This window comes from Fulmarus glacialis, unplaced genomic scaffold (assembly GCF_000690835.1).
Source record: "Fulmarus glacialis isolate BGI_N327 unplaced genomic scaffold, ASM69083v1 scaffold18233, whole genome shotgun sequence".
NCBI classification, from domain to species: domain Eukaryota; kingdom Metazoa; phylum Chordata; class Aves; order Procellariiformes; family Procellariidae; genus Fulmarus; species Fulmarus glacialis.
In genome coordinates this window covers 323-28,207 of record NW_009201244.1, presented here as the reverse complement: position 1 = coordinate 28,207, position 27,885 = coordinate 323, and the positions used below count along the sequence as shown (strand labels likewise).

The window sequence follows — 27,885 nt, the reverse complement described above, 5'->3', positions numbered from 1 at the left end:
TCACAAGCCTTGCTGAGAAAGCGCTGCAAGGGGAGCTGGCTGTTGCAGCGGTGACAAGGAGGCGACTGAGCCCAGGCTCTCGCTGACGGATGTGCTACGCCAGGGGGAAGTGCTGCTGGAAAGGTTGGGGGGTTTGGAGACGACGATTTCCGCTCCGTGGTCTGTTCGAGCCTTGGCCTTCTCACGGAACGTCAGCTTGTGAGATTCAATCTGCAGCGACACAAGGGCAGGTGAGAAGGGGAAGGGCAGGAGGAGGAAAGAGGAGGAAAGAAGGGACAGGAGGGGAATGGAAGACGATACCATAATGTCATCATTAGATGCCTGGAAAATAAAAGGCAATTTTCTGAATTAAAAACGGCAGAAAAACCCTACAGACATCGATACAAACAGTTCAACGTTCAGATTACAGCGGTGTGACCAGTGCCCTGGGGCGGCTGCTCTGCCCTGCTGCAGTGCTCTCCCCGCCCCACCCGGCAGAGTGCGTAGAGAGAAGGCGCAGGCACTTACTTGTTTCTTGTATCTGAGTCTCGAAGCTCTGAATTTACCTTTGGTCCACATTTTTTTTCTGCCGGCCCTACGCCATTCTCCCGCATCTCACTGCCTGCCTGGGCCGCTGTCACCTCTCCGTTCTGAGGGGCTGGCGGGAGCTGCCCTGGCTCCACGCTCCCCTCAGCCTACAATGAGACAACGGGGTGGGGAGGACGACAGGGACAAGTCAATAGAAGATGGGGGTGCAGGGGGGTGAAGTGCGGGTTCCCGGAGCCCCCTCCGCCCTCCCCAGCTGCCGAGACACACGTGGGGACCAGGGGGTGTTTGGAAGCGGGAAACAGCCCCTGCGCTCCCTGGGAAGCCACCGTCCTGACCAGCCTTACGGCTTCTCACAGGGCTTCGGTCCCCGCAGACCCATCGGCCCCGCACTGCTCCCTGCCAGCTCGTCCGAGCATGGCCACCGTGTCCCTGACCACGGGGTCCGGAGCTCAGCACCCTCTCCCCGAACGCACGCCTGTAACGCCCTGGTGACGGAGGATGGCTGAGGCAAAGGCAGACCAAGGCACGTTGACAGGACTAAAGCAGAGCGCTACGGGGTCAAAAGCGAGCAGCTGGTTTGGGTACATGGCAGTGAAGGAGCCTCCATTATTTGGGGACACATTTATAGAGCAGACCCAAATGATACACAGTGGATCCCAAAACAGGAAGGCCAAGTTTGCACAAAGGACCTCATCCTCACTTGATGCTGATGCTGGACTATGAACTGGGAGTGCAGTCTTTAGAGAAGACTCTGTCCTGGTCTGTTCTCCTACCACAGCTGGTCATCCCACCTGGAGTCACCAACTTCTACTAGCCTTAGAGAAGAGCCAAGTCTTACTGCCGTTAGAGAAGAGACTAATACGCTGGTGGGAGCCTGCTGAGAGTAAGGCAATGCTGCTTGGAAAGACATTCAGACACCACCAACACTGCAGGGCACGGCAAGCAGAGAAGATGCCACACTGGACCAGCCCAGCTCCGGAAAGGAGCAACCCATCCCCTTACTGCCACGTTCAGTAGGGAGGAGTATGGGGAGAGAGTGGCACCTCCAGTCCAAAGCAGCTCTGCTCTTACCCCATGCCCTTGTCCCACAAAGTCTTATCCATGGGCAATAAGGCTGCTGCGTTCTTCTCGAGACTGAGTCAGGCCCTCTCCCTGCAGCCCAGGTAGGAATGTGAGACAGCCGTGGACTGGCTCTCTACCTGATCACTCCACAAGCAGCAAAACCACCCGGCCTTCCTCCTGGGGTCCAAGTTCCCACCCGTGAGCTGACAGCAACACTGAAATCTAGGTGCTTCTGCAGGAACTACAGGGACTGGGATGATCCCCACACCTCCATGAGAGCCACAGAGGGTAGCTCAGCAAGAGCAGCCAGCCCTCCTGAACGTGTGTGCCAGTCCCCAAGTGCCACCTGCCCCTGCTCTGACGACAGCACTGGCTGAGATCTGTGGGATGCAACAGGGAAATGATTTGTCTCTGTATTGCAAGGCTAAGTATTAGAGCCCCAAAAAATACTGGATGAGAGTGTCATCGACAGAGACTCTTCACACCCATGGAGATGGTGGAAAAATGTTTTAAAAATCAGACTAATTCTGAACAGGTAAGATTTTAGAACTTCAATGAAAACCCTAGTTACCAGCAAATAGCACTGGTATATGGACTAGACACTCCAGTAAACTGGAACAGCCAGGCACCGTTACAGACAGTTCCCTATCCTTACCAACACACCAGCAGCTTCTCTAGTTCCTTTCAACTTTTCACTGAGCCCCCATCTGACAGGTTGAAGTTTACATAAAGGACTGGAGATGAGAGAGTCCTGATGTGTCCCCACCAAATATTCTGGCAGTCACCTCTTGCCTTGTTTTAATGGGGATGATTAAGCACATACTAAATATACTTGTGAATTCTGCTGCATGATCTGCTCTTTAGGACAGGGATTATTTCTTTCAAATTCACACGGCATTTAACACAATAGCTCAACCCGCCTGAACTCTAAACCCTTCCACAACACAAGTGTGCTCAAACAAAACAATGCTGGGACAACCAAGGGAGCTCAGTGTTTAGAAGAGGTTTCTTTTCCTCCGCCTGTCTATCCTGCTGGGGGCAAAGACTAAGGTCATATTTTAACAGTTCTGATGCCAGAGCACAGGATTATTTTCTCCACTTCCAGCGCTAACAGCCAATTCAGAAGCAGCGGTGTTTCACATAAAAGCCACAGCACTAGTGACTACTTAAACATAATCCCCAGCACTGCTCTCATCGTTACGTGGCGTGATAGGTCAAGCCCACACATCCATCACTCGGTCAGTCAAGCGGGGGCAGTTTCCCTCCCCTGAGCAGAGATGTTGCATTGCCGTAGCGAGACCTGCAATTTGCAGAGCTGAGGCTGGGGGCAGTTCATGTTCTCATGGGGAGAAGCGCTGAATCACAGCAACGAGAGTGCAACGATCTTTTCTTATCCTCACACAAAGGGCCTTTGGGCTGGGCTGCAGTACTGGTTACGGGCTGAAAACTGCTCCCAAGACCTGCTATCTCCCAACACAGAGCACCTTGCTCTCACCAGCTTTACTGGGGGGTATAGAAAGGAGGAAGGGCCACCGGCAGCTTCTCTGATGGGCTCACAGCTTACAGAGCGATTCCTGCTCTCAGATTCTTAGAGGAAGGATGCAGACGGGCAGTAGGAGCCTTCTGAGTAACACCTAGCAGGGAGCCCATTCAGGCAGGCCACGGAGCTGGTTCATAGCTCTCTCCTTTTCAACTTGTACTCACTCCTGGGGTTGACAACAATAAGCAGATGGCTATAGAAGGCTGGGGGTGGAGAAGCTGCACTACATCAACAGCAGGACAAGGAGAACAACGAAATTTAAATGCTACCCTGATGTGCCAGAGCTTGCTGCACTCACCTTCACAGTTCCTCCTGCTGGTAAGTGTCCCACGTTGTCCAGAGAACCCACTTTGGCTTGGGCCTTCTCCTTGAAGTTCAGCTTCTGGTTCTCAATTTTGACATCTCCTCCCCCTAGAACAAGATTGTGTAGGAGTTTATTAATGCCTCCAGAACAGTCCCACCTGAGATCCGTCCCCTTCCCAGCCCCACCGAGGAACCCCTGGGGACCCAATGTACTTTGGAGGAGGGACATGACCAAGTAATACATTTAGTGTCTCAGTCTCTTTCTAGTTAAGGTTCAGTTTAAAAACCAGGAGGATCAAAGTTGGTGATCTCCACCTGTGCAGGCCAAGCAAAACCGCAAGCAAGCAGGGCTGCACGGCAAAGCCCTGGCAGTGCCCTCAGGTGGGGAACTCCACACGTCCGGACAGACAGGCTGGATGACACCCACACGCCAACTTCCGCACTAGACCTGCTCATGAATCTTCTCCCCCAGCAGAGGTGTGAAATGCCACTTCCACCCGATCCCACACTGCTGCGTTGGCTAATAGAGCTGCCCACTCCTATCAGTGTCCCTCGCCAAGGTCTCTGCCAGCTCAGCCCATCTGCGTAGTCGTCTGTGCCGGGACATGTTCTGCTCCTTGTCGTTAACTGCGTTCCTTTGCTCATTATCCGTTCCCACTCCTACTCCATCACCGGCAGTTGTACGACTGCCTGGACCGACAGCTCCTCCCTGGCGCAGACCCACGTGCCGCTGCCCGAACTCAGCAGGCAGCCGTGCAGGAGGGAGAAGCCGAGCATGGGAACTGGATGGGCACGTCAGGTCCAGGAGAACATGAAGGTCAGAAAAAAACCTGTAGATTGCTAGCAAGACCTTCCTAGATTTAGAATACTGCAGTCCACATTAATGTATAAGACCATACGTGCAGTCCATATTCCAGTAGGTTTCTCAAAAAAACTATTTAAGTATGGCTAAGCACAACTTTGGTTCCCAGTGACATCATTAAATACTCAGTCCTCAGCACTTTGGAAGCTTTGCACGGTCAATGATGGAAGCCAACTGATTCAGTCTAACAAAAATCAGTTAAAACATCTGACAACAGATAATTCTGGATGGATTATTCTGCTTTAATCAGCCCTGGACAAGAGCAGTTATTGTTGCACACAGCTTGTTACTACAGAGCACTGAATAAACAGAGGTCATGTTTGTGGCACCACGTTCTCAAAGCGGGAGCGTGTTTTGAGGCATTGAACCGTGGTGCTCGGTGTGTAAGGTTGAACTGCTTTCAACCTAACAGGCTGGCAGAAAGGGTGCAGGAAACTCCCAGGAGCAGACAAAGACAAGCTTGTAGTATTTGTTTTTGGCTTTGGTCAGTGAACTTTGTCCCTTGTGCACAGAACTTTGATTGCCAGGAGTTTTCCTGTGCAGATAACTGTCCTCAGATACAGACAAACCAGCAAAAGTCAGAGAACTGACCATACTTTAGGATGCTACGAAGGTACAGTTCAAACATCTGCCCACAGCCACAGTACCTTGAACTCGAGACTTGCCTATGCTCCCAGCTGAGCGGTGGGCTGGTCATTGCTTGGTTAGGACACCTGAGATTCGCAGGAATTCACGCAGAGTAACTGCTGTGTTCTCAGTGGGGAGCAAATAATTCCTGCATACTCATCCCATAGTATGTTATTAAAGAGCCAAGGGTGGTTTATATAAGACAGGAGCTGCTACTGAACTGAAAGCTAAAAAGACTCTTGTATCTGCTCTGAAGAACTGGAGGGAAGTTACTTTATCCTTCCACAGCGCACATGTTCAGAGAGCCCCAAAGCCCTCTGTAAGCTTGGATGAAGCTTCCAGACTCCTGGAATGGTCATGGTAAGTATCCACTTTTTTTTTTTTCCAAACGGGGAGGAAAAAAAGAGAACTGAATCAAAGCAGTAGATTATCTTCACAGACAAGATGAAATCCCACATCTCCTAATGCCCTTCTCTGCACCAGGAATTGCTAAGCAGCTAGATGGTACTTCTAGAAATACTCCCTGAAAGCAACAAACCCCTTAAAGCTATTTCAGTTGCAATCCAGGACTATATTTAAATGACTTGCAATATCTGCAGATAAATCATGAGGAAATGGTAAAATTTCTACCTGGCTTATGCTTGATATTTGCCTTAGAGCCACACTTCGAGGACACTTTGGAAAGGTCAACTTTCTTGTTCTGGATCTGCACCTAAAAAGGCAAAAAGAAACAACTCAACACAAAGAAACATTTCCTGTGAATCTGGAGGCCAATGGGCCATCTCAAACATCAGGTCACACTTAATGAACCTGCACCCCTTTCCTACTGCATTATTTTCTCCTGTTGATTTCCCAGTCAAACGCTGTAGTCAGCCTTAGCATTATTTAAAGGCCTGCACCAGCCAGAAGTGGTTAATGTGAGCAGACAGAAATTGAGACCAGATAAAACTAACAGACGGACAGTAACCAGAAACAGGAGTCTTGAGCTCATGGCACATTCATGGAATACAAAACCACTTGGGAGAGGGACCAAAAAAACTCAGTCCCATTGCCATGTTCCCCAGACCGTTTCTGCCCAGTGCTGGCTCTGCCTCTGAAGACACGGGCCATTGCCTGGGCAGCTCCAGACAGTCACCAGGACAGACGTCATCTCACGGTTCTACACAGCCACCCTCTTGCTGTAGGGCCAGAGACATGCCACCAGCTCCAACTTTTTCTCTCTACCATCTTCAATGTGCAGACTGACCCACATGTAATTGTCAGGCCTCGTTTGCAGCCTCCTGACAGCAGTCTTTCCTCCCTGCTGAGAGCAGGACACCAAGAAGGATCATCGTGCCCAGATGGAACAAACTGCTCGAAGAAGCTATCCTTCTCAAAGACAAAACACTGGGAGCGGGGAAGCTATTTCCTTTCCAGTGTTATTTCCTTTAACCTCGTCCTACCAGTGACTTGATACTGGCATAGAAAGCCTTCAATGAAAGAAGTGTTCGGTGATGCAATCATGAAATCGTGAGATATTCATGACTCAGTAAATGAACTTCTTCCAAGTCAATGAGCCAAATATTCTAGCATGGTGTTTGTGGACATCAGTTTGAATTTGGGGAGAAGTGTCTTCTCTGGGGTAGAACAAAGGTGGAGTCAAAATGTCACAGGTTTTATGTCTTTTTGCTCAAAAAATATTTCATCTCTGACACCTGGACCAAGTTTATCGTACAGAGCCCCATTTCTGACATCTTTAAAATTCCTCCAGCAGCTCCAGGTGGATGAAAAATTCCTCTATTCCAGAATTAACTTCTTGTCTAACTACTTGGAGATCTTTCATTTCATACAAACATAGGATAATTTATACTGGAAGGAACTTCTGGTCATCTGGTCTAACCCCCTACTAAGTTGACATTCTAACTTTCCAAGGGGAAAAACCTGGGGTTTTTTGGTAGTAATGTTAACAGGATCACCTCTCCCAATCCTGTCAGCAACCACCAGCTGGCACCTACGTGCGCAAAAAGTTCTACTATAGATCATCTCACAGAGAAAATGAAAATCTTTCTTTTTTGAATGTGACAAGAATTCTTTCACTTACAAGCTACTTTAAAAGCTTAGAGAATTATCATGATAATTTGCAATCTAGCTTTCTCAGGAAGCATGAATCCTCCTAGTACTTGTGAAGAGAGATGAGTCACAGCTCTGACATCTTGTTTGCCCAGAATTAGAAGAACAGCACAGTTCAGCCTCCTGCTACACTGTTCCATGTTCACGTACACTGACTTAGTGACACCAGACACTCCGAAAAGATGAGATCATGGCTACTGAATTTGATTTTCTTGGGGGTTGCTAGTAAAGTTACTAGAGCTTTTATAATGAGGACTTGTTTGCTTGGAACTGGAATAAAACTAAGTTTATTTCACAGAATGCATTTTAAAATAATAATGTTTGTTATCAGCTAGGGTAGACATACCCAGTTATGACTCCTCATGATTTCACCTGGGATCCAAACAATTATACCTAAATGGAAGTGTATTTCTGGTAAGATTTCAACATTAGTTGCTTTGAGTTTGCAATGGGAGACACTTTTAAAGGCTTGGTCTTGCATTTACAGAGCCAAATACTCAGACTCTGGTGCCAGAAATACACTTTAGATCTGAAAGCTTGATACAGAAGCTCAGATGGGAAGTATGATCCTCATCTCTTTTTAGATTTTCTAACTCTGACCATTTCCCAAACCATCTAAACAGGTCAAGTCAAAGGGTAGAGGAACATACGTACATTCCAAATCACCTGTTAAATCTTCAACAACATGTACACTAACCGCACTTCGTAAAACCTACCTCTTTACTGTCGCTTTCTTTAAAAAGAGAGGGGGAAAATACTAAAGCACAACAAAAGCTTTTACCCAGGAAACCTAACTATGTTTGTGTCAAGATATTTCTGGCAAATATAACGTGAGCAGGAACAATATCTACTGCTTTTGAACACGTCTTCTTGGTTATCTTGGAGGGGAGAAGAAATTATCTCTGTGTATAGAAGGCAAAATGGGTACCCAAACAGAGTGTACCAGCTAGGAACCACTTCACTTAGGTAGGATGTCCATCACTCCTACCAGAGCAACCCTAAAGCTGAATCATAATTTGCTACTAACCACAGCTCTTGAACACAGGATTCCTAAAAGCTTTAACTGAAGCCACAAACTGGAACAACAGACTTTCCAGACATCCCCCTCAGCAGTGTGGTTCAGGAATTAAACATCAGGAAGTCTTCTATCAGAAGTGATCACCATAACTATTTGAACAAGAAAACATCTCTTGGAAGAGGACACTAATATTACAGTGCCCCAAAGGGAGTGAGCAGATATAAAAATGAATAAAAGGAAATGCTTTTATAGGAAGCCAGACTGGCCGCTGCGCCTCGTCTACTCACATTGGTACAGGCAGTGCTGGGTTTGGGGGCGTTGGATGGCTGGGAACAACTGCCTGAAGCTGGTTTGGGGGCATTTGGAACCTGGAAATAATAAGCACTTTATTCTCTATTCTCAAAGCAAAAAGCTTAAGTAGTTGAGGAAGGAGAAGTGCAGTGGTAAAAGGAGAGTGTGAAACAAGAGAAAAAGAAAGCAGGCACGCACTTGTCCCCTAGAGTTGGGAATGTCCCCAGGACAGGACAGTAAAGAGGAAAGGACAGGTTTGGCGATTCATTAGAAGAAAGAATAGTTCACTAATGTAGTTAATCAAGCAAGAAAAATATCCCCCACATTTAAAGCACATTTCATTTGGCTTGAAAAAAGGAAAAGTATGTGTGAGACTCATTGTCCACTAAAAGGCTGTAAAGGTAAGAGTGGCAAAATTAAAGTGGCTTGTAAAATACAGCTCCTTTGAGTGCATGAACAGTTAAGTTACAACAGCTGCTCTCCAACAGTATAGCCAAAGGGACTTCTGCCTCAGAACACTGATTATGTATAAACAGTCTGTTTCAAACTTGGGTGAAAAAAAAGATGAAATATGCAGTAGGAAGAGAAATACGCATAGCTAAAAAAAGTATTATGAGGGCACCTAATTGACATGATGGTCTCAACATCAGTTTTTCTTTCCATGGCACAGAGGATTCCCCTGCACGAGCATTTCTACGGGAAGCTACACACACACATGTACGCACTCCTATAAACATTGGGTAAGTCACGGAAATATCAAGTAAGAATGGCAAATCCCACTACTGGTGAGAATCCACAAACTGGAAGGCAAGGAGGGCAGCAGAGATGTGTGTCCAGCGACTCTCAGTGGGGAGTCAAGCTTAGTTAAGTGAACACTGCATGTGCGACTTCAACATCTGTCTCGTACCATCTTGGCAACCAACCTGCAGGGAACAAGTTTAAGAACGCAGATTTGGCTGCCTCTTGCAAAGATTTAAAGAAGAACTGGTCATGTAGAATAAAGGTTCAGCCAGCTAGTCAAATACACACCTATTTCCCAGGAAAAGAGGCCACAGCAGTTTGCACCATAGTCAGGCCTTTGTAGCATTTGCAAACCAGGCATCAGACAGAACACGCTGACTATACAGCAACAGTAAGTCTGGCCCCAGAAACCGAGTATTTGCACCTTGAACACTACACAAAGCAAGGATGCAGCGAGTTTCATTGATGCTGGCACTCAGGCACCGGGCACAGAGAAAGCGTCACAAGATGCCATAGCTGGACATCTCTCCTCAGGAACCCAGCATATTTAAACACCAATGGAAAAAACTTCCTTGGGCTTAAGTACTTCAGTGTCCTTTTGAAACCATCCAGTCTTTGTATTTCTGCAAACTACCCCTAGTACAAACAGTCTAGCATAGATTTGTTAAGATACTACAGATTTACCCACAAGGAAACAAGCCTGCCAAGCTATAGTCATGTTTTCAAAAGCTTTAGTATCTAGATAGTTAACTTGGGTTTTTTGCTAGATGCTTTCAGGATATAATACTCCAAAAACCAAGTACACAGACATTACAAGATTAGCCTTCTGTTTTAGTAAGCTCAACTCTGCTGCCAGAGATACCAGTAGCCTTTAAATTTAGAAATTAATCGCAGCTCAAAGATTAAGTCCCAGTCTTTTCCTCCTCCTTTTTCAAAGTCTCCCTTCTTGTGAAACAAGAAGTGAAGTTAATCTGACTCAGGCTTGGTCTATTAGCCAGTGAAGAGTAACAGGCACTTCTAGGCCACAATTCATTTCATCTAAAAAAATCAGACATCTAAAATAGGTCAGAGGACTGATGAGGTACCTCCATTGACTGCAGGGGGGATCCATGGTGAACTAACTCCTGGGGTCAACGATGTGCACATCCTACATTTGTTCATGAATACCACGTAAACCATGTCAGAAATAGGTCAGGTGTGTTTGTAGTACTATGAAACAAACCACACACATTCAACCTAGCATCTCACGGGGTGGGGGGGAATTCTCCAGCCTACATTATTTCCAGCCCTGAAACTCTGCCACACCTTTCTGCCTGAAACACAGCATTCGTAAGACTGACATATAAAAACATAGTACAAGAGGAGTTAGTAGAAAGACAGCTTGCCCAGAGCCCATACTTACATTCCCACCTCCAGGGACATGCTTAATATTGTCCTTGGAACCACACTTGGACTGAACATGGCTGTAGTTCGCTTTTTTGGAGACTATCTGGACCTGGAATGTTACAGAATGGAAAACAACACAAGGGAAGAGGACTGGTTAGAGTTGTCATACGGCAGGCTGGAGTGGATGCTCTAACACGGTGGATAAACAAGGAGTTGTGTTAAACTCAATCCAACTTTAGTATTAGGTGTGAAAGCAACTGAGGAGGAGAGTGAGAAAAAAAGTGAACGAAACAAGAGGCAGCACAGACAGTGTTAGTGCGAGAGCGTAAGCGCTACCGTGAAGACCACTTCTCCATGTACTCTACAGGCTAGCATCACCGGGCGGGCATAGTGCGAGAGCGTAAGCGCTACCGTGAAGACCACTTCTCCATGTACTCTACGGGCTAGGATCACCGGGCGGGCGCCTGGGTTCATCTATGGGGGGGTTGGTCTATGGGAGTTCATCTATGTCCCCCGTGAAGCTTCCCGGGAGCTTTCTGGTGAGAGCTGCCCCAGGGCAGGCAGAGCCAGCTCAGCTGCCTCCTTCCTCCACAGGTCAAAGCCACGGGGCCACCACTTCCAAGAACACTACGAACTGCTCGGTGCCTGCACTCTATTTCCATTTGCCGGGATTGGCTCCAGTCTTGGGTAACGTCTTTCAAAGCCTCTGGGCAGTAAAGCCCGGTCTGAGAAACAATTCTTCTGACAAAGGTTGTCAAACCTTCAGTTAAATTTTGTCATGAGAAACAATTCTTCTGACAAAGGTTGTCTGATAAAATTTAACTGAAGGTTTGACAAGTCTTACGTTCATTAAATTGTTTCTCCCTTAAACTAAAATTACTTGGACTTTTTCAAAATACAGAAGGAGCACGCTAAGCGAGCTTTTACTCACAAAGGTGGTAACTGAGTTAGAGCAACAGGCCCGTGTTTACAAAAGGTTAGTTATGACACGTGTTTAGTCTGGGAGTTATTTAACACAGCACAAAATGTGGCAGAAGCTGTATCTAGAGTACTTTCTAGAAAGACGTGGTAAATTCAAAGCACAAAAGGAATCACCAGAAGATTCTCACTTTAGCAGGTTTCCAAAAGCTCCTTAGCCAGTTCAGAAAGACTGGATTCAGTGCAACAGCAGCTCTGAAAATGCACTTATGCCACGGGAGATTATAATGGTTTACTGACTTCTCTAGAGGTACAAATCCCATCCATTCATTAACAGGCTCTGCCTGATAATACCTGAATTAAACCAGCACTGCAGGCACTCCGGCGTCACTCCCCATCCACTTATGCCGAAATACCATGTCACTACGGCTTCGGAGTAACCCGTCACATGGTGACTGCCTAATGCACGGAGTTGGAGAGTTTTGGTACAAGTGGGTGGGGAATATTGCAGGAAGGATATTAAGTCCTTAATATTCTGCAATCTTAATGAAAGCATGCAACACTGAACTAAAGCGCTCTCTCTCTTCCTAGTTACAAACGAGTGCTGAGTATGAAGAACTGGTCTTAAGGGAAACCTCCGACTCAAAGTAGGCCTACCTACCTAAAAGCGAAAACGGAGGACTCTGCTCTGAAAACATTTACATTTACAGCAGGCATGGAAAAGATACCTACAATAGTGATCTCTGAAAGTGTTTAACTGAGAACATCTCAGGGTTTACAAGAAAGAATTGTGTCTGTGCAAGGAACAGTGACACTGACAGGAGAAAGCAGAAGAGTTGAAGAGAAGGGAAAGTGACTCAAAATGGAAATGTTTTCCTTCATCTCCCACAGAGAAAAGTCTGAAATAAACTCACTTTCCCATTGGGCTGTTTTGGGGCACCCTCTTTTGATACGGTTGTTTTAGTAGTAGCCATTTTAGAGACTGCATTGGGTTCAGACTTTCGTGCAGCAGCGGCTGATTCTGGCTTTTTCTCTATTTTCCCCTAGATGGAGACAAATGGACGATTTCAACCAGCAAAAGGAAAAGTGTGGGCAGAAGAGTACAGGAACACAAACTACCCAGATAAACTTAGTGGCACAGATGACCCAGGAGAACTTCTTACGTGCTGTAATTCTCAGGCAAAGTATAATCCCATGCCCAGGAACAATAAAACTAAGGGGGTGGAGGGGAAACAACATCACTCAGACATGGGATGAAACAGGCACCCTGGGGTCATAAAGCAGTAACTTCTCCATTTCTCAAAAAGCTCGTAGGTGCCCTTCTTCAGTATCTCATCATTTCCCCAAAGGTCACGATGGCAGGTCTCCAGGTGACCCCAGTACATTATGTTCTGCCAAAAAATTAAACCCAATCTTTTAGTAACCCAACAGCAGCGCAGGACCATCTCCTTCACATGGAGGACACTATGCAGATCTTAGAAGCAAACACATCCACTGACTGATTTTCTTTGCCTTCGAGCTCTGAGAGCTCTGCTGGATACAGACACACTGTGCTTCCATTTCTGATTTCACACCCACACACTGATTTGACTCAGGCTTTGAGATCAACAGCTCATTTAGTTTTTAACTAATCAAATGCAGGTGGACCTAGCTAATCCAACTAAGCAGAAAACTGAATGAAAATTTACAGGTTTTTAGAAAAAAATCAGCAACTACCTGAGAATATCCATTCTTCTGCTAATCTAGATCCAGATAAGTACAGCAGAACTTGCATTTTTGGGGGGTCAGCATAAATCCTATATTTAATGAACCTACCAGCAACAGAACGGTAAACAAAAAAAACCTAGCACTCCTAAGGCATTCTCATCCTCTATAAACATCCCAGCGTAAATGAGACTATGAAAAGGACAACTTTCTTCAAAAGTACAACTGTTAGGATTTAATAAATCTTCTATGAAAATATTTAGAAAATAAAGGACAGTACAATTAAATGTAAAAATGAATTCCCTTAAACCAACACAATAACCCGGTAAGCTAAAAAGCTCTCCAATCCTCAGAACCCTAGCACAGTGTAAAATAACAGAACAATCTTACGTGTTCTTTTTGACCAGATGGCAGTAGGCTTTCTGAACTTCTATTTGGTTTCAAGCTACAATATACAGTATATGAAAGGGCCACCCTCCTGCTTGCTTCAAAGTTTTTCAGCAGAAGTGGTTTGTCATTTCCAGAAACTCTGTTTTGGGGAGTGGAAGTTTGTCCTCTAGACCTCTAAGCTCTGAGGACTATACTATGATATTGTACAACTGAGATACTCTTAACTCTGAAGAATAAATCCATGCTGTATCGATGCTGTCTGTGACATACAACACCACAGCCCAAGAATGCCCTTGACTTTAATGTGCCTGAAAGGAGATTAAGGCTCCCAGCATGAAACATGCTCTCTTGGCATCAGACTAAAGTTATATGCTGAGTTATTCATTACTGCAGACCTGCAGCAAAGATAAGTGGGAAAAATTTGTTCCACTTTGTGGAAATTAAAGCCCTCCGACCACAGGCAAGCTGCTAACACATTTGATCAGGCGAAGATAGATGTATCTGTTATACAATATCCAATAAAGGTTTTATGATTATGTATCTCCGCAAAATTATTTAAACCCTCAAAAGAGGGCAATAGGTATTTCCCTAAACCTTTATCATTTATATGGTAGATATTCACAGTGAAAGTGTAATTTAAGACCATTACTGATTGAGAGCCTCAAGTTATATCTATGTATACCTTTTCCCTACAGGTCATTCAACACTACCCTCTTCTTTTCTTGTGGCCACCGTAGGTTATCCAAAGACCGGCGTATGTAGACCCATTTCATTTCAGCTTTAGGCCTGACAAGTTGAACAGAGTCCCCGTTCCTAGACCTAGGAAAGGTGCTGCGGAACTTGCTCCTGAATCCAGATTTCCTGCATCGTAATGCATTATTCTACCTTCTGTATCATTCAGCAGACAATTCCTCTATTCAAAGGCAAAGTTTTGGAACATAGACAAGATTTTGAGCTTTCAATACCAACTAGTTTCTAGATCAGGACGTACGACAGAAAAACAGAACCACAGAGTTCTGAATTCCTGTACGTATGCCAGTAAACACCATGAAGGCTCTTAAGGCGGATTCCTTCTGTACACTACCATCACTGCCTTGTTAATGCATTGTGCATACACCAAGAACCCAAAGAGGAGCTCTGCAGAGCATAAATGAGAAGAGCAGTGAGGATACAGCCACCACAATTAGCAAAGAGCACCCATAATGCTTAAGAGCTACTGTTCCAAAGCGCATATTGCTATCAAGTTTGAAGAAACTTACCTTTCCTCCACCTGGCTGATGTTTAATGTTATCTGTTGATCCAATTTTGGAACGTACATTTTTCAGATCTGGAGCAGAAACGCTGCTGGTGGGGCGAGGTGGCTTGGAAACAGTGCTGGGTTTAGTCGGAGCCTTAGCAGTTGTTTTTTTAGCATCTGCTGTTGCAGTTGAGGTTGTGGCGGGTTTGGTTGCAGCAGGCTTGGTTTTGGGACGACTGGTAGTTACTCCAGGTAAGGTAGGTGCGCTGGAGGCGGTGGTAGAAGGAGTGGTGGCACTACTTTTTACTGCATTTCCAGTAGCACTCTTAGGGCGGCTCAAGTCTGCTACAATTATCATAGCGATAGTTGGAGGGAAGGGGAAAAAGATGGGTCAGAGGCCATTTTACACAAACTTCCTCAGAGTCCTAAAGATGTCCAGTGGCCTGCTTAATAAACACAGCCCCAAACAAGGTGGATTTGATTTAGATGGAAACTGAACAAAGTTACCTGATGGAGACTTTGCAGAGGTCTTCTTGGCATCTGCAGGCTTTGCATCAGTCTTGATAGCTGCCCAACACAAAACACACTGGTAAGCATTTCAGAGTGGGAGCCAGTTTGCACAGATGAGAAGCCTGGGATCCCGGCATAGCTTCCCCTGGAGGTCAGGGGCTCTCCGCTGCTCCTCACATACCGATGGTCCTCTTTACCCACAGTCCCCATTTCTAACATGCTGCTTCAGATAAAGCATCTCAAGAATTAACCGCTCCATTTGAACACCCAGCTGAGGTGGTCCTCATCATAACAGCAGAACTCATTCACGTTTTCCAGCAAAAGGATCAATTCACCATTCAATGATGCAACACACCCGGGGTATGGTTTGCATTTTGTTTTTTCTTAAAATAACTTTCTGAATCTGACAGCACTCACTAACATTATTTTAATCCCGTCCCAATTTCATTTCTTAAAAACAAAACAAACAAAAAAAACCTCAACCAAAGCTCCTTTCTTTACTAAATAGCAAAAGCAAACCCACATTTGTCTATATAACCTTCATATTATTGCTAGATCAGTTCTAACCAATGCCAGTTTTCTTGCACAGAAGTTATTGCACATATTTTGGTCTCTAATATAATTGTATAAAATCAAAAATCAATCACTAAACTGAACCACGCCTTCGGGCAAACACCAATGATCATGACCTGATTATATTCCACATAGACAGAGGACAGTCTAAACCAGGAACGCATCTGTATTTCTCAAAGCAGAATAAAAGCATACACAAAGTTGATCAAGGAAAAAAAAAATTACAGACTGAAAAATATAAACTGAACCTTATTTTAAAGAGCTCTTTGATAATGAAATTCTAGCTTTTTTACTATCAATGATGGACAACTTTGGCTAAAATCTGCTTCATTTCAATAGCCAAAGGAAAGCAACATTAAAACCAAACACCAAATGGAAAAAATCTATGTTAGAAATTATGAAAACCCCCATCTTCTAATATTTAATTTCCATTAACAGTCTTAGATATTTAGATAATCGCAAGTAGCTGGCAGGGTATTTTATGGAATGCAAATATAGAAAAGAGCAAGCAAAAGAGGCAGATAACTATAGGCCAAGTTAGTCTGGATCATTCCATCCAGATTTTGCTAAAAGCATTCAATTAAAGACTAAGATACTAGCTAGTGAGATGAAATACATTTGGATAATTTAATAAGGCCTAAAGGACAGATATATAATTAATACCAAACACTTCAAAAAAGGTCCTGTCAAACCAACCTAATCCCATTCCTTGAGACCACAACTTTAACTGGGAAAACTGCATGGACAGAACAGACTTAGCGTGGTATAAAAGCAAGAGGACCAATATGTTACTTTAATATATAAAGAGATGTTATTTCTACTCGTGTGAGTGGGGAGCCAAATGCTGGAACACTTTTGTCTATGTTATTAGCATGCGATGTTGAAAACCCGGAGAATGATAAAGCTACTGGGAAAATGGTCTATAATGACAGTCCAAGACTTCGATCTTTTTCTGATCTGAAAGTCAGAGAGGTGGTCTTGTACGAACATAAAAGTCATTTTTACAGGGAGGGGGAAAAACTGGGCGAGGCGGGTGGAAATCAAGCACCACATAGCCCGTGGCTCTCATTTAGTTGAGAAAGTGACTGACATTTCATACCTGAAAAAGGGAAACCATATAATTTCAAAACAAGCTACTATGCACACATTTTTAAACTGAGAATGCCTAACATTTGGGCAAATCACAAGGAAGTGAGTCTCTATCTTTTGAACCTGAAAAGCAAGAGCAGATGTCCTTCTGAAATATCATCTTTAGCCATTATCTGTCTCAATGTTATGTAATGAGAAACTAAATTGCGATCAGAAGAGATCCAGGTCTCCAACACCTACATCTATGGATCTAGCTGAAGTTGCATGTGCTCTACCTAAACCGAATTGTTAGTGTTTGGCTCACTGCGATTCCCCTTCAGGCCTCACAACACTGTCCATTTCTCTATCACACCCTTGCTTTCTCCTCTTCCAAAATAGGACTCCCTTCTTTTACCATTCATGACTCCTCTCTGCATTTCCAGATTCAGCCAAAACAGCTTTCCCTCCTGATGGAGTTTCTCCAGCTGACCTCACCTCTCCCTCGCCCACCCAGTTCTCACTGTACTTTGGCAATGTCCCACCACCCTCGCTGGTGCAGAAGCCTCTTCCTCTGTACATCTTGCCACTTGGAACAACCTTCCTGCATCTCTGCATCATTGACTCCATCTCTTTTCAAATGTCATCAGAAAACACTCCTTTCTTTGTGTCTCAATTTTGGAAGGAAAAATTAACTGAACTCATTAAAACGTATTAAGCATTCTGGGCTACAGTTTGCATAAAAGACCACACAAAATGAATTTTACAAGGATGTCCACAGGATCAGTTAAGATACGTGGCTCTTGGAAAGTGCGACACTTCCTCTACACAGGATTAATTATATTTTCCCCTAGAGCATAAAGTATGGAATGTACATCTAGCCTAAGATATTTCGACATACTTAACACACTAATATTCTTTTGGGAAAGATGGGTTATGAATTCATGCTTTGGGACTCATAGAACAATGCAACCAATACGTATTATTAGTTTTACATGTTTACTGGCTTATTTTGCCAATGAGGTCTAGTCATTTGAAAAGACTTGAGAACATTTAACTATATTTTTATCTGTCATTAAATCTCTCAAGCTCCATTAAAATGAGTGAAAACACTGTTTTCAGGATGCTAGTATGCTGCTCATGTTTCATGCTGACTGTGTTAAACTCATGGGAAGTTCCCTCTTCGGCAGCTGTAGGAGTGGGATACAGTTTTCTGATGAAGCTGATGTGCAGGAAGAATTTGGAGCTGAAATCACTAGTAAAAAACCTCCACTTCTGTTCAACCTTTTTTGTTCCTCAGATGCACTAGTTTGAGTGCTTCAAGTCCTCTTCTGGAGATTTGCTTTTCCCCAGTTTTAAATTGGTTTTAGTGTTTATCTAGCTGTTACTATGCCAAAATACAGAGGTAATAGCATCCTTTTTCTTAAATCAAGCATGTTCAGTAATTAAATAACCCTGAATCACACAGAGCTGATGCAAGTTGGCCTTGAAGGTCATTCAGATTTGGTTTTGGAAGAGGAAACCCTGCAGAGAAAAAAAAGTCTGACCTATGATCTTCTCTGTGCCTTGGCACAGGGTCTTGTCTTGTGGTGTATTAAAAGGGTTGAGATTTCAGCTATCACTAAGCTTCAAGTCAACTCCTGACTGACAGGTAGGCCAGTTTACACCTCTCAGAAGTACTGGTTAACAGCAGCTACGGCTTCTCCCAAGTGATGACATTTCAAGGGTTGGGTTTTTTTTTTTTCTTTTTTTCTTTTGAACCTGAAGATCACAAGCTTGTTTATTAGGAGACTAAAATGATGGGGCCACGGGATAACCTAAACACAGGAAAAAGCAGTCAGTGTACTGGAAAACGTGAGAAAGACATCATAGCGTGAACCAACAGTGCTACTCAGAAATTGGCAGCTGGTTAGAAAGAGAGATCTGAAGAAAAACAAGAGAATACTTACATGTTGGCCTCTTCGGTGGAGAAGTAGCAGTATTTTTCGCACCAGCAGCTGCAGTGACTGGCGATGCCGCCGTTGTCCTAGGAGTAGCAGGGCTGCTCCTGGCAGTAGTTCTAGGAGTGGCAGATGATGGAGGCTTTGAAAGTGAGGTCCGCTTATCTGTGGTCTTCGTATCTGCAACCTGAAAATGAACAGCTACATTAAAGCCAGTCTTTGTCTGACAATCTCTTCAAAGTGTTTGCCAACAAAAAGCCTGAAATGAACTGAAATTGTTTAAATTCTTAAACACAGAAGCTAGGCACCACTGAAACATTATAATGCGGAAGATTAAAAATATAATTAAGGCATGCAGAAGCAGCTGACTATATTCAGTGCAGGACACAGAGCACAGACCCTGCTGAATATTAGAATTCATCCAAATCTGTTTCAGCATTAATGCGTGGAGGCCATTTACAGATGTGAATGAGGTTTTGATTTCTGAACAAAATGGAAAACGTCAGTCCACTAGCAATACCTTTGGGAGAGATTTCTTTCCTGCATGAGCAGAAATGCTTCCTAAGCTAAGGCAGCATTCATTAAAACACTGTGGACATAAGAATTAAGTGTCCGCGGTTCATTCCCCACTTGGAAAACTATTTCATGTCTGTCCCTGATAAGTCACTTGTTTGTAAACTGACTGATCTCTTAAGTATTAAAATACTGAGTTAATGCATGGAAACAAGTGAGATGAGATTTTGATTTCATCAAAAAGGGATTCAGAATCATGCAAAAACTTAAAACTGAAGACACTGGTTCACAGAAAAAGCACGGATTTACACCGTGCTTTCATACTCTTCTTGTTATTTTTATTTAGTTAGTTCTAAAAGACTCAAATGCAGTTATTTAAGCTTAAGTGTATAGTAGAAATGCTAGCATTTAGACATCAACTAAAAGCTTCTGAAATAGACTTTAACATTCCCTTTCAAATTTGAATTCTTCTACTATATAATATAACAAGTTAACGTAGGGAAGATTCAAGGCACATTTCCGGTTCTTAACATTATGTGTGGATATCCTACTTCAGCTTTAAGATGCAATGCTAAGAACTGTCTATAAATCACAAATCTCCAATATTTCCTAAGTACATAAGCGTATTATCAATTATCTTTGTACAGGTTTTATAATGACCAGACATCATAAAGAGACAATCAGTAGGACATACTGAAGTGTTCAAACTGATTTTTTTCCCCTCAATATTAATATCAAAGCTCTCCATTCAGTTTTCCCATGCTCTTGTCTGGATTTAAGAGTTATCCTATGTTTGTATCTATATTTAAAAAACCCTCCTCCTTTAGTAACGGAAAGAAATAAAGAATTATCTTGTGTCCTTCATAACAGTTCCCAAGGAAAATCGTGGTAATACAGTCAAGTTTAATTTTCTCCTCTGCGATGACACAATTGAATGCTTGGGACTTGATGCCGTAGGTGGGTTAATGGAAGCTGATACTAATAACTGTGCAGCTCTCATAACACAGTGAATCACATTCCTGATCTTACCCTCCCATGATTAGCACTAGAATTATGTTTTGACTCTTGGGTAAGATAGCTAGTAAGGTAACATGTAAATAAGTTCTCAGAGCTCCCACACAACAGCAAATTGTTTCTTACCTTTGGTTTGGTCTCTTTTGGAGTTAAGGTGGAGGGACGTGTAGTACTGGTGGCTGGGCGTTTAGTAGTAGTGGCTGAAGTAGGACCTGCAGTAGGGCTCGTGGGTTTTTTGTTTGGGCCAGGCGTGGCAGAGGCTGGCCGCTTGGGGCTGGTAGCGGACAGGGGCCTGGCTTTCGTTGCTGCAGGCTTTGTAGATGATGTGGATGCGGCAGGCTTTATGTTTTTTCAAAAAGCAAAATCCAGTATAAAACCAAAAAAATACAACAAAAAAATAGCGCATTGTAAACCAAAACATTGAGCTGCAAGAACATAAAAATGATACTTTAAATGAAACAACAAAAAAAATTAACTTTCTGTTTTCTGAGTGTAACAAAGACCAAAATGAAGCAGCAGAAGAGGGCTGCCTTCAGAGCCCGGTGGAGTTTTGCCATTCAATTCAAAGCGAACAGGATTTATTCCAGTGACATCTAGAGCAACAGAAGGAATCGCTGGTAAAGCTGGGATTAGTAATTGGGTGTTCCTGGCATTTAGTCCTGCGTGCAATACACAGGACATTGCTTTCCAATTACACGCACACAGCGGATTGCAAGCTCTAAATCCTCATCTCATCGACTCTAGTGGTCATACGCCCGCTGCCTTCGAGGGGTCTAAGGACCTCCTGCCCTTACCACTGCTCTAAGAATTTGGGTTTGGATTTTGCTGAATGCTGCAAGCTTCTGAACGCAGGTATCTCTCATGTTTCATAAACAGCCCCAAAATAAGAGAATATCAGATCCTGAGCAAGATCTCTGAATGCTAATTGTAATGCAAATAAACATCATGTAAACAACTAGAAGAGTATCAGTGTAGCAGAAGTGTTATCAGACATGTTTACTACTTCTACACCACCGATACCAACCAGAGAATTAACTTAAATAAAGCTTGCCACAAATTTATTAAATCCACTTTCAGTCACACTGCTACGGGCCAAGTTGTTTGCAACTTCGTAACTGGATGTCTTTTTTTCAGTAAGATGGTTCACAAATGGCAGCTCAGAAAACAGAACTTGTGTTGCCACAGCTTAAGAAGCAGAAAAGCCAGCAAATAAAAACCACAGAAGCGAAGACGCTGAACGTGCAACGACACCTACCTTTGTCTTCTTCTCAGGACTGGGAGGAAGCTCTTTGTTGGGAGGTGCTGTGATATCGTTCCCTGTCACAGCTTCAGCTGGTTTGGTCTCTTCTGGTTTTGCTGGGGAAAAAAAAAAGGAAGGGAGACTTCTTAAGTTGGAGGGTTTTTTTTTAATATATAATTTTTTTTAGTTTACTATTATTCAACTCAGTAGCAGGAGGAGACAAAACTGGGACAGTTACAGGTTGGCTATTTCTGGAAACTTTCCCCAAAACCAGAATACCTATAGGAAGAAAGATTTTCCCTGTGAGCAGTGCAGGTTCACCCAGACGCCACTGGCATCCAATTTCTCATATTATTCCAGCGGGAAAAGAAAGACAGCTGATGAAGGAAACCCCTGGTTTAATTAAAATAGCAAACCTTCCCATCTTTCAAGCTATTAAAATAAATTGTTGGAATGTTAATGGCGAAGTTCTGACCTCTTCCAGGTTTTACACTATGACTTACCCTGAAGTAGGGCACTGTTTTCAAGCTATCCCTACTGTTAGGGCTGTTTCTTCTTGACCCTTCTCCTGCCCACATCCATGCGCTGCAGCCCTCCGCGAGCAGGGCAGATTCCCAGCAGTCGAAGGGAGCTGGGCTGCTAACGGGAAAGGTCGCACACGGAAGCGGGAACACGGAAATCTTGTTCTAACATGCGTGGATCATACCGACCCTTGTTAGTGCGGAAACCATCGTGTCATGCTGCTGTACCCGGTGTTTCACAGCACAAAGCTTAGGTTCGGTTACAAGGGTTGCCGGTGTTTCGCTGTGATTGTTCATGTTTGTCATTGCCACCAAAGGTTGTTACGCTGAGTGGGGAGCAGTGAATACACACGCTCTTCTCGTAGCGGCAGCGGAGCAGCCACAACCACTTCCTCGTCTCCTTTTAAAAACCAGTCTCTAAAGCTTTGTCCAGCCACCAGCAGAAGGATAACTACTGCCCTCCAAAGCAAACAATATAACAAAACATTAATTTAGGAGCAGCTTCACCAAGGTTTCTCCCTAAATCTTACAAATCCTACAGCAGAACTGCCATGCTGCTTTGCACCATGAGACGTGCAAAAGGCAATTTCCCTATAAACAGCTTTTAAAACACTAATTCTCAGCGGTGTTGCTGTACAATTGCACTGTTATGAGCTGTCTTCCGCTGCAATTCCTGTGGCATTTGAATTTGATGAAGGACATGGTGCAAACAACTCATCACAAATTTATGCATTTTCCCTTGTCATCTGGGGATTAAAATAAAGTGCATCTGTGTTGGGTGTTTCTTTTTATAACAACACAACAGATTGTAATGCTGCGGCGCATGCTAAGGGCCCACCAGACAATAGTGTAACAATTCCAACAGTAAAAAGGTTGTTTCCCACGTCTTTTGAAAATTACTATTTATATTTCACAAATTCCAACAGTAAAAAGGTTGTTTCCCACATCTTTTGAAAGTTACTATTTATATTTCACCTTTTCTTGCTTGTCAGTCTTGAAGGGAATGTCTCAGAGGACGGTTCAATTCTGGTACAAACACCACTGTTGAAACAAGCAAAATAAAATTGTGCCTTCTGCCTGCCCCGGTGATGCTCAACAGCAGGATGGTTTTGTTGTTACTTATTTTTCTGACTCCAGGACAAGTTTAGCAGCTTTTTTTTCCTTGCATTGCATTAGATTTTCCTAGCTATTTAGCTTCCAAGTCATATTAAATGTTTTGCAGCACTGGGTTTAACATACTAGGCATACAAAAAAGACTTGTGAAGAAAAATAAGCACCAAAATGTACAGGCTGGACACTATTTTTAATGCAAAATTCTTAAGAATCATTCACGTTCACCTAGAAAGCCCATTTTTTTTGTAGCTAATCTATATTGGCCCCTCTATACTAGTTTTCTCCACTGCATTTCAATTAACCTTTCTATTCCCTCTCATTTAACTTGTCAGTTTTATCCACAGCAATACCAGAAAGAGCAATTGTTGTCGATGGTTCCTGTTTCTGAATACCATCCTTCTGTCCATTCACTGCTCTCTGCTCCCAGGACCTCATGCCTGGGGATGGCTTTATTTTGAATCCTACCAGTCTCAAATATCCCAGACATCAACGTGACTCTCCATCCGTTGGAAGTTACCTTTCATGCACTGCCTGTCGTTATTATTTCAGCTAATTCAGCGGCAGCATTAAACCTCTCACTTGATGACAGTACCGCAGCATCCATGCAGCAACATGAATCCGTCTGCTCAGGGAGCCTAATGCGGCTCCTCAAAAAACCTCAACTTCTAAAGTTTCAGGATTTAAACTCCAGCAGCTTCCATGCTTCTGAACTAACAAAAACATGAATTTCATGTTATTTCATGTTACTTAATCAAATACGGGCTACTATACAAGAAATTTGGAGTGAATAACTTCAACACACAGAATTATCAGAGAGTACATTAAGGTTCTACAAAACAAATAGGATTTTTTTTTTTTTTTTTTTTTTCAAATGTAACCAGAAATGTAGCATCAACAAGCTGATGGAACTACACTGCAGGACAGCACACATACAGGTTAAGCAACTTGCATCTATAAATAATAACAATAATGATAAACCCAGGAGAGCTGGGTAGGGAACTTTCCTATTTCAGGGGCCACAGGACCATTACGCAGGTTCCATCTCTCATAGCCTCTGATGTAGCGGGGCACGCAACCCCGAACACAACCCCAAGGGATTACAGAAGGATAGTTTTGTTTTGTGCTGCCTCAATTTGAGCAACAACCCAATGTGCTCATCAGTACATTTGCTTTCATTCACTGCTTAATTATGAGGGCGCTCTCTCCTATAGAGAGCAGAGAGCTGCCTGGGAAGATTTCCTAGTTACGGGGAGTATTAGGAAAGGCTGCCAAATCTTCATCAAACTTGTTCATTAGTCTGCAAGAATTATTTAAGAGACTTTTCAGTTTGCTTGTGGCAACAAACCTCTGAAAGATATTTCAAAGGCATTTTGTTGGGAGCTCTAGCTGCTCTGCCCTGAGCAGGGCTCCTCCTTCAGCCGCCGCAGCTCCTGCTCCTCACAGCATTTGCTGATGGAGAAAATTCAGCTCAGCTGAGTCAGCACCCAGAACTGAATTACTCCTGGGGGAAAGGGGGACAGGGGCTTGAAGGAGAGAGGAAAGGACATTCCAATCTGGCATCTTCCACCGATAAACTCAAAGGCATAATCCTGTGATCAGGGTTACTTTCTCCCTGCTGCTACTTACTGCAACGGCAAGCTGCACTGTGCTGGCTTTTTATGTCCATCCTCACCCCCAGCTTACCATTCGTTACTCACTAAGTATGTTTTTAATGGTGGAAATCAAACTTTTTTGTACGTGTCAGTTCACAATACTGTGAAGCACCACTGCTTCACAATTTCTAAGAGCGACGCTGGCAAGTTACTCACGCCTAAGTGGACCAGAGAAAACAAATGACTCCACAATAATGACTAAACCCACAAACCGCAAACTCCAGAATTTTGTCTGAGGTTTTACAGACATCAGTTATGAAAGAGCAAACTTGATAAGTGGTGCTTATGTCTCCCTTAACAGCGATAGCAAGCGTCCTTCAGACACGCTCCAGCCGGCAGGAGGAGGGATGGTCGGGATTCCTGACGCGCTGCGTGGAGGAGGGACTCCCCAGGGTGGCCCGGCACTTCTCACACGGACACCGTGCTTCAGTTACTTCGTATTTATAGTACCTATCTGCCTCTAGATGATTTTAGACAAAACAGACCAGTTCTGAGAAAAACACTAAAGACAACTATCCTGCATATCAAAGATAATTGCAATGTTTTCCTTGACAAGGTTTCGCTCTCATCTGCTGCAAGAGGAGTTTGACGCTGGCAGACGCAGCCTTGCTGTCAGACAAGCGCCTTCTAATATAAAAATCTGCTCCAATTCAGCAACGTTACAATTCACTGAAAATAACCCACCCCGTAGTTTGAACCCTCTTGCTGGTTGAAGCCTCAGGTGACCCCCCGCGTTGGCCATGCTCTGTGGCCTATCTCCTAGTGCTTCCCAGGCTGCATCCACACCATCCCCAGCGTCAGCTGCGTACAAGCCACCTCTTCCAGGTTCCTGTGCGGATGGAGCTGGGCAAAACCAAGACCTACACAACTCGTAGGCGGCAGAAACCAGACTTCTCCCCTGCTGACCCTGCACCAGCCTTGCCAGAGCGCTCACCGCCGTGGTGCTAAGGTCGGTCAACCAAACCCTGCTCAAAGGCAGTCCCCAAGCTGTAGTAACACACGGCCAAGACCACGCATGGAAGCCGCAGCACTGAAACTACATTTGGCTAAGGCCAACAAGTTAAAAAGCATGTTTTTAAAATAAATTTGTCACCAGAAACCAGATATTTGCCATTGCTGGATGAAGGACCTAGCAAACAAGAGCACGTGGTGTTCAGATAAAACTGAAGTCAGAGGGAACAAGACTCCTAACAAATAAGCAGTGGTGATTTTTCAGAATAAATAGTAAAAATATGATGATCTGTGCCAAAACTGACACTCAAAAAAAAAAAAAAGAAGCTTCAGCTCCTTGTTATAAAAGGGGATAATAGATCTTATAGATTCTATAGATCTTAAAAATTATGGAAAATAGAACTCATTATGTTTGTCTCGTACAAGCAGAGTAAGCCATAAAAAAAACCACTAATGAGGAAATTCATAACACTGCCTCCAACAGCCAAGTTCAAATACTGTGATGCCAATAAAGCATGTGGGGCCATCCACGCAGCCGCGGAGTAGGCACAGTCTCCTGAAAGGCAACTCAACCTGATTTTTAGGTATCAGCAGCCACTCATAACAAGTTATTTACACAAGAACCCTGGTGTCTGAGGAGACTCTTAACATATTTTATCCTTAACTTCTTACTTCTATACATGCTGCCACTCTCTCGGTGGTTACTAGCAGCAGGTGAGTTATCAGAAGAAATGTAATGTGTTATAATGCAATCGAATTAGATGGTGCAATGGTTTTAAGAATGATCTCTTTTTTCCCCCAAAAAAGAACAGACTGTAGAACAGCTACCTTATCAACCATATAAAAAACCAAAGCTGTCTTCTAAGGCTCAACATTAATGTTTAAATAAATTGTCTATTATTTCTTTTAAAAAACTTCCCTCTTAGAACAGCGAGTCTCTCTCCAAAGTTTCCTGTATAGCACTAACACAGCTCAAGAGAATAGCTTTCCAAGGAGCCCTCAGGCACATCTTACAACTAGTCATTCAGACCCAGCCCATTCCACCGCATCCACAGAAAACTGTCATCCACTAAACCACAAGATTTTGATGTCAAAGCTTTTCCTCTTGGGAGACTTTCTCTCATTAGAAGGAGGTTAAGGAATGGAGCATTTCCCCTCCATATCACAAGGATGTACAGAATCTCCCTCCAAATGCATAAAAAAAAGTATGATGATGAAGAGTTTGGTTGACTTTAAGCTCTGCTGTCTGAAAACCACAGGCATCTCTTGAAAAAAACCAAGGAACAAGACAAACCAAACCCAGTGTTTTGATGGAGTTTTGCAGATGCTAAGCAGGGCTCTTCCTCAAAAGCAGCAATGAAGTGGGGGCAAAAGCTGCTGAAGTCTGTTTGAAAACAGGCCAGCTGGGCAGGAGGCAACGACAGCGGAGGTAACGTTCACCTTCGCACTTCTGAATGACGCCGCAGAGTAAGGGCAGGGTGACATGAACTGCCACGCCGCTCCTTCGAGCTGTACTAGCCTAACATAAAAACATATTGAAAACTAAGACAATGCTTCATGCTTTGAACCTTGAACTCATTACTCAGAATGCATTACGCCTATTGCACAGGGCTATTGTGAGAATTCAGCAATCTGCCTGCATAGATCTACCAAGTGGTCAAGCGACATAGGATCACAGAGCAATGAAGGGTTGGAAGGGACCTCAGAGGTCACCAGCCTAACCCATCACTCAAAGCAGGTCCCAGCAGATCAGGTTGCTTACAGTCATGGCCAGCATAATTTCCAAATATAAGGAAAAACTCCTTCAATGTGAGGGAGGTCAAACACTGGAAGAGGCCCAAAGAGACTGCGAGAGCTCCATCCTTGGAGACATTCAGACCTGGAAGGCATACACGTGGCCCTGGAGCAACCTGATCTACTTACAAGTGGTCTTGAGTTGGAGACCTCCAGAGCTCTGTTCCAGTCTAAGAGACTCTGTATTACAGCTACGTAGTGGAGGATGCCCACATTGTACGCAATTAATCATATGTCTTCTTGAAGCCAAGTCCTGATTATGAATAACTATATATAGTTTTCC

General features: G+C 43.8%; 1 protein-coding gene across 1 annotated transcript; it reads right to left on the bottom strand.

The window, feature by feature from the left end:
• LOC104073937 (microtubule-associated protein 4-like) lies at positions 1-27,327 on the bottom strand (the record flags this gene model as incomplete). The annotated part of the gene is made up of 11 exons (XM_009573881.1): positions 1-210; positions 3,429-3,541; positions 5,553-5,634; positions 10,484-10,576; positions 12,300-12,428; positions 14,739-15,061; positions 15,224-15,283; positions 18,814-18,991; positions 20,458-20,670; positions 21,587-21,687; positions 27,249-27,327. Coding segments are annotated over 11 exons (1,581 nt in total), but the record flags the coding sequence as incomplete, so codon positions are not given.
• Positions 27,328-27,885: the final 558 nt, after the last annotated feature.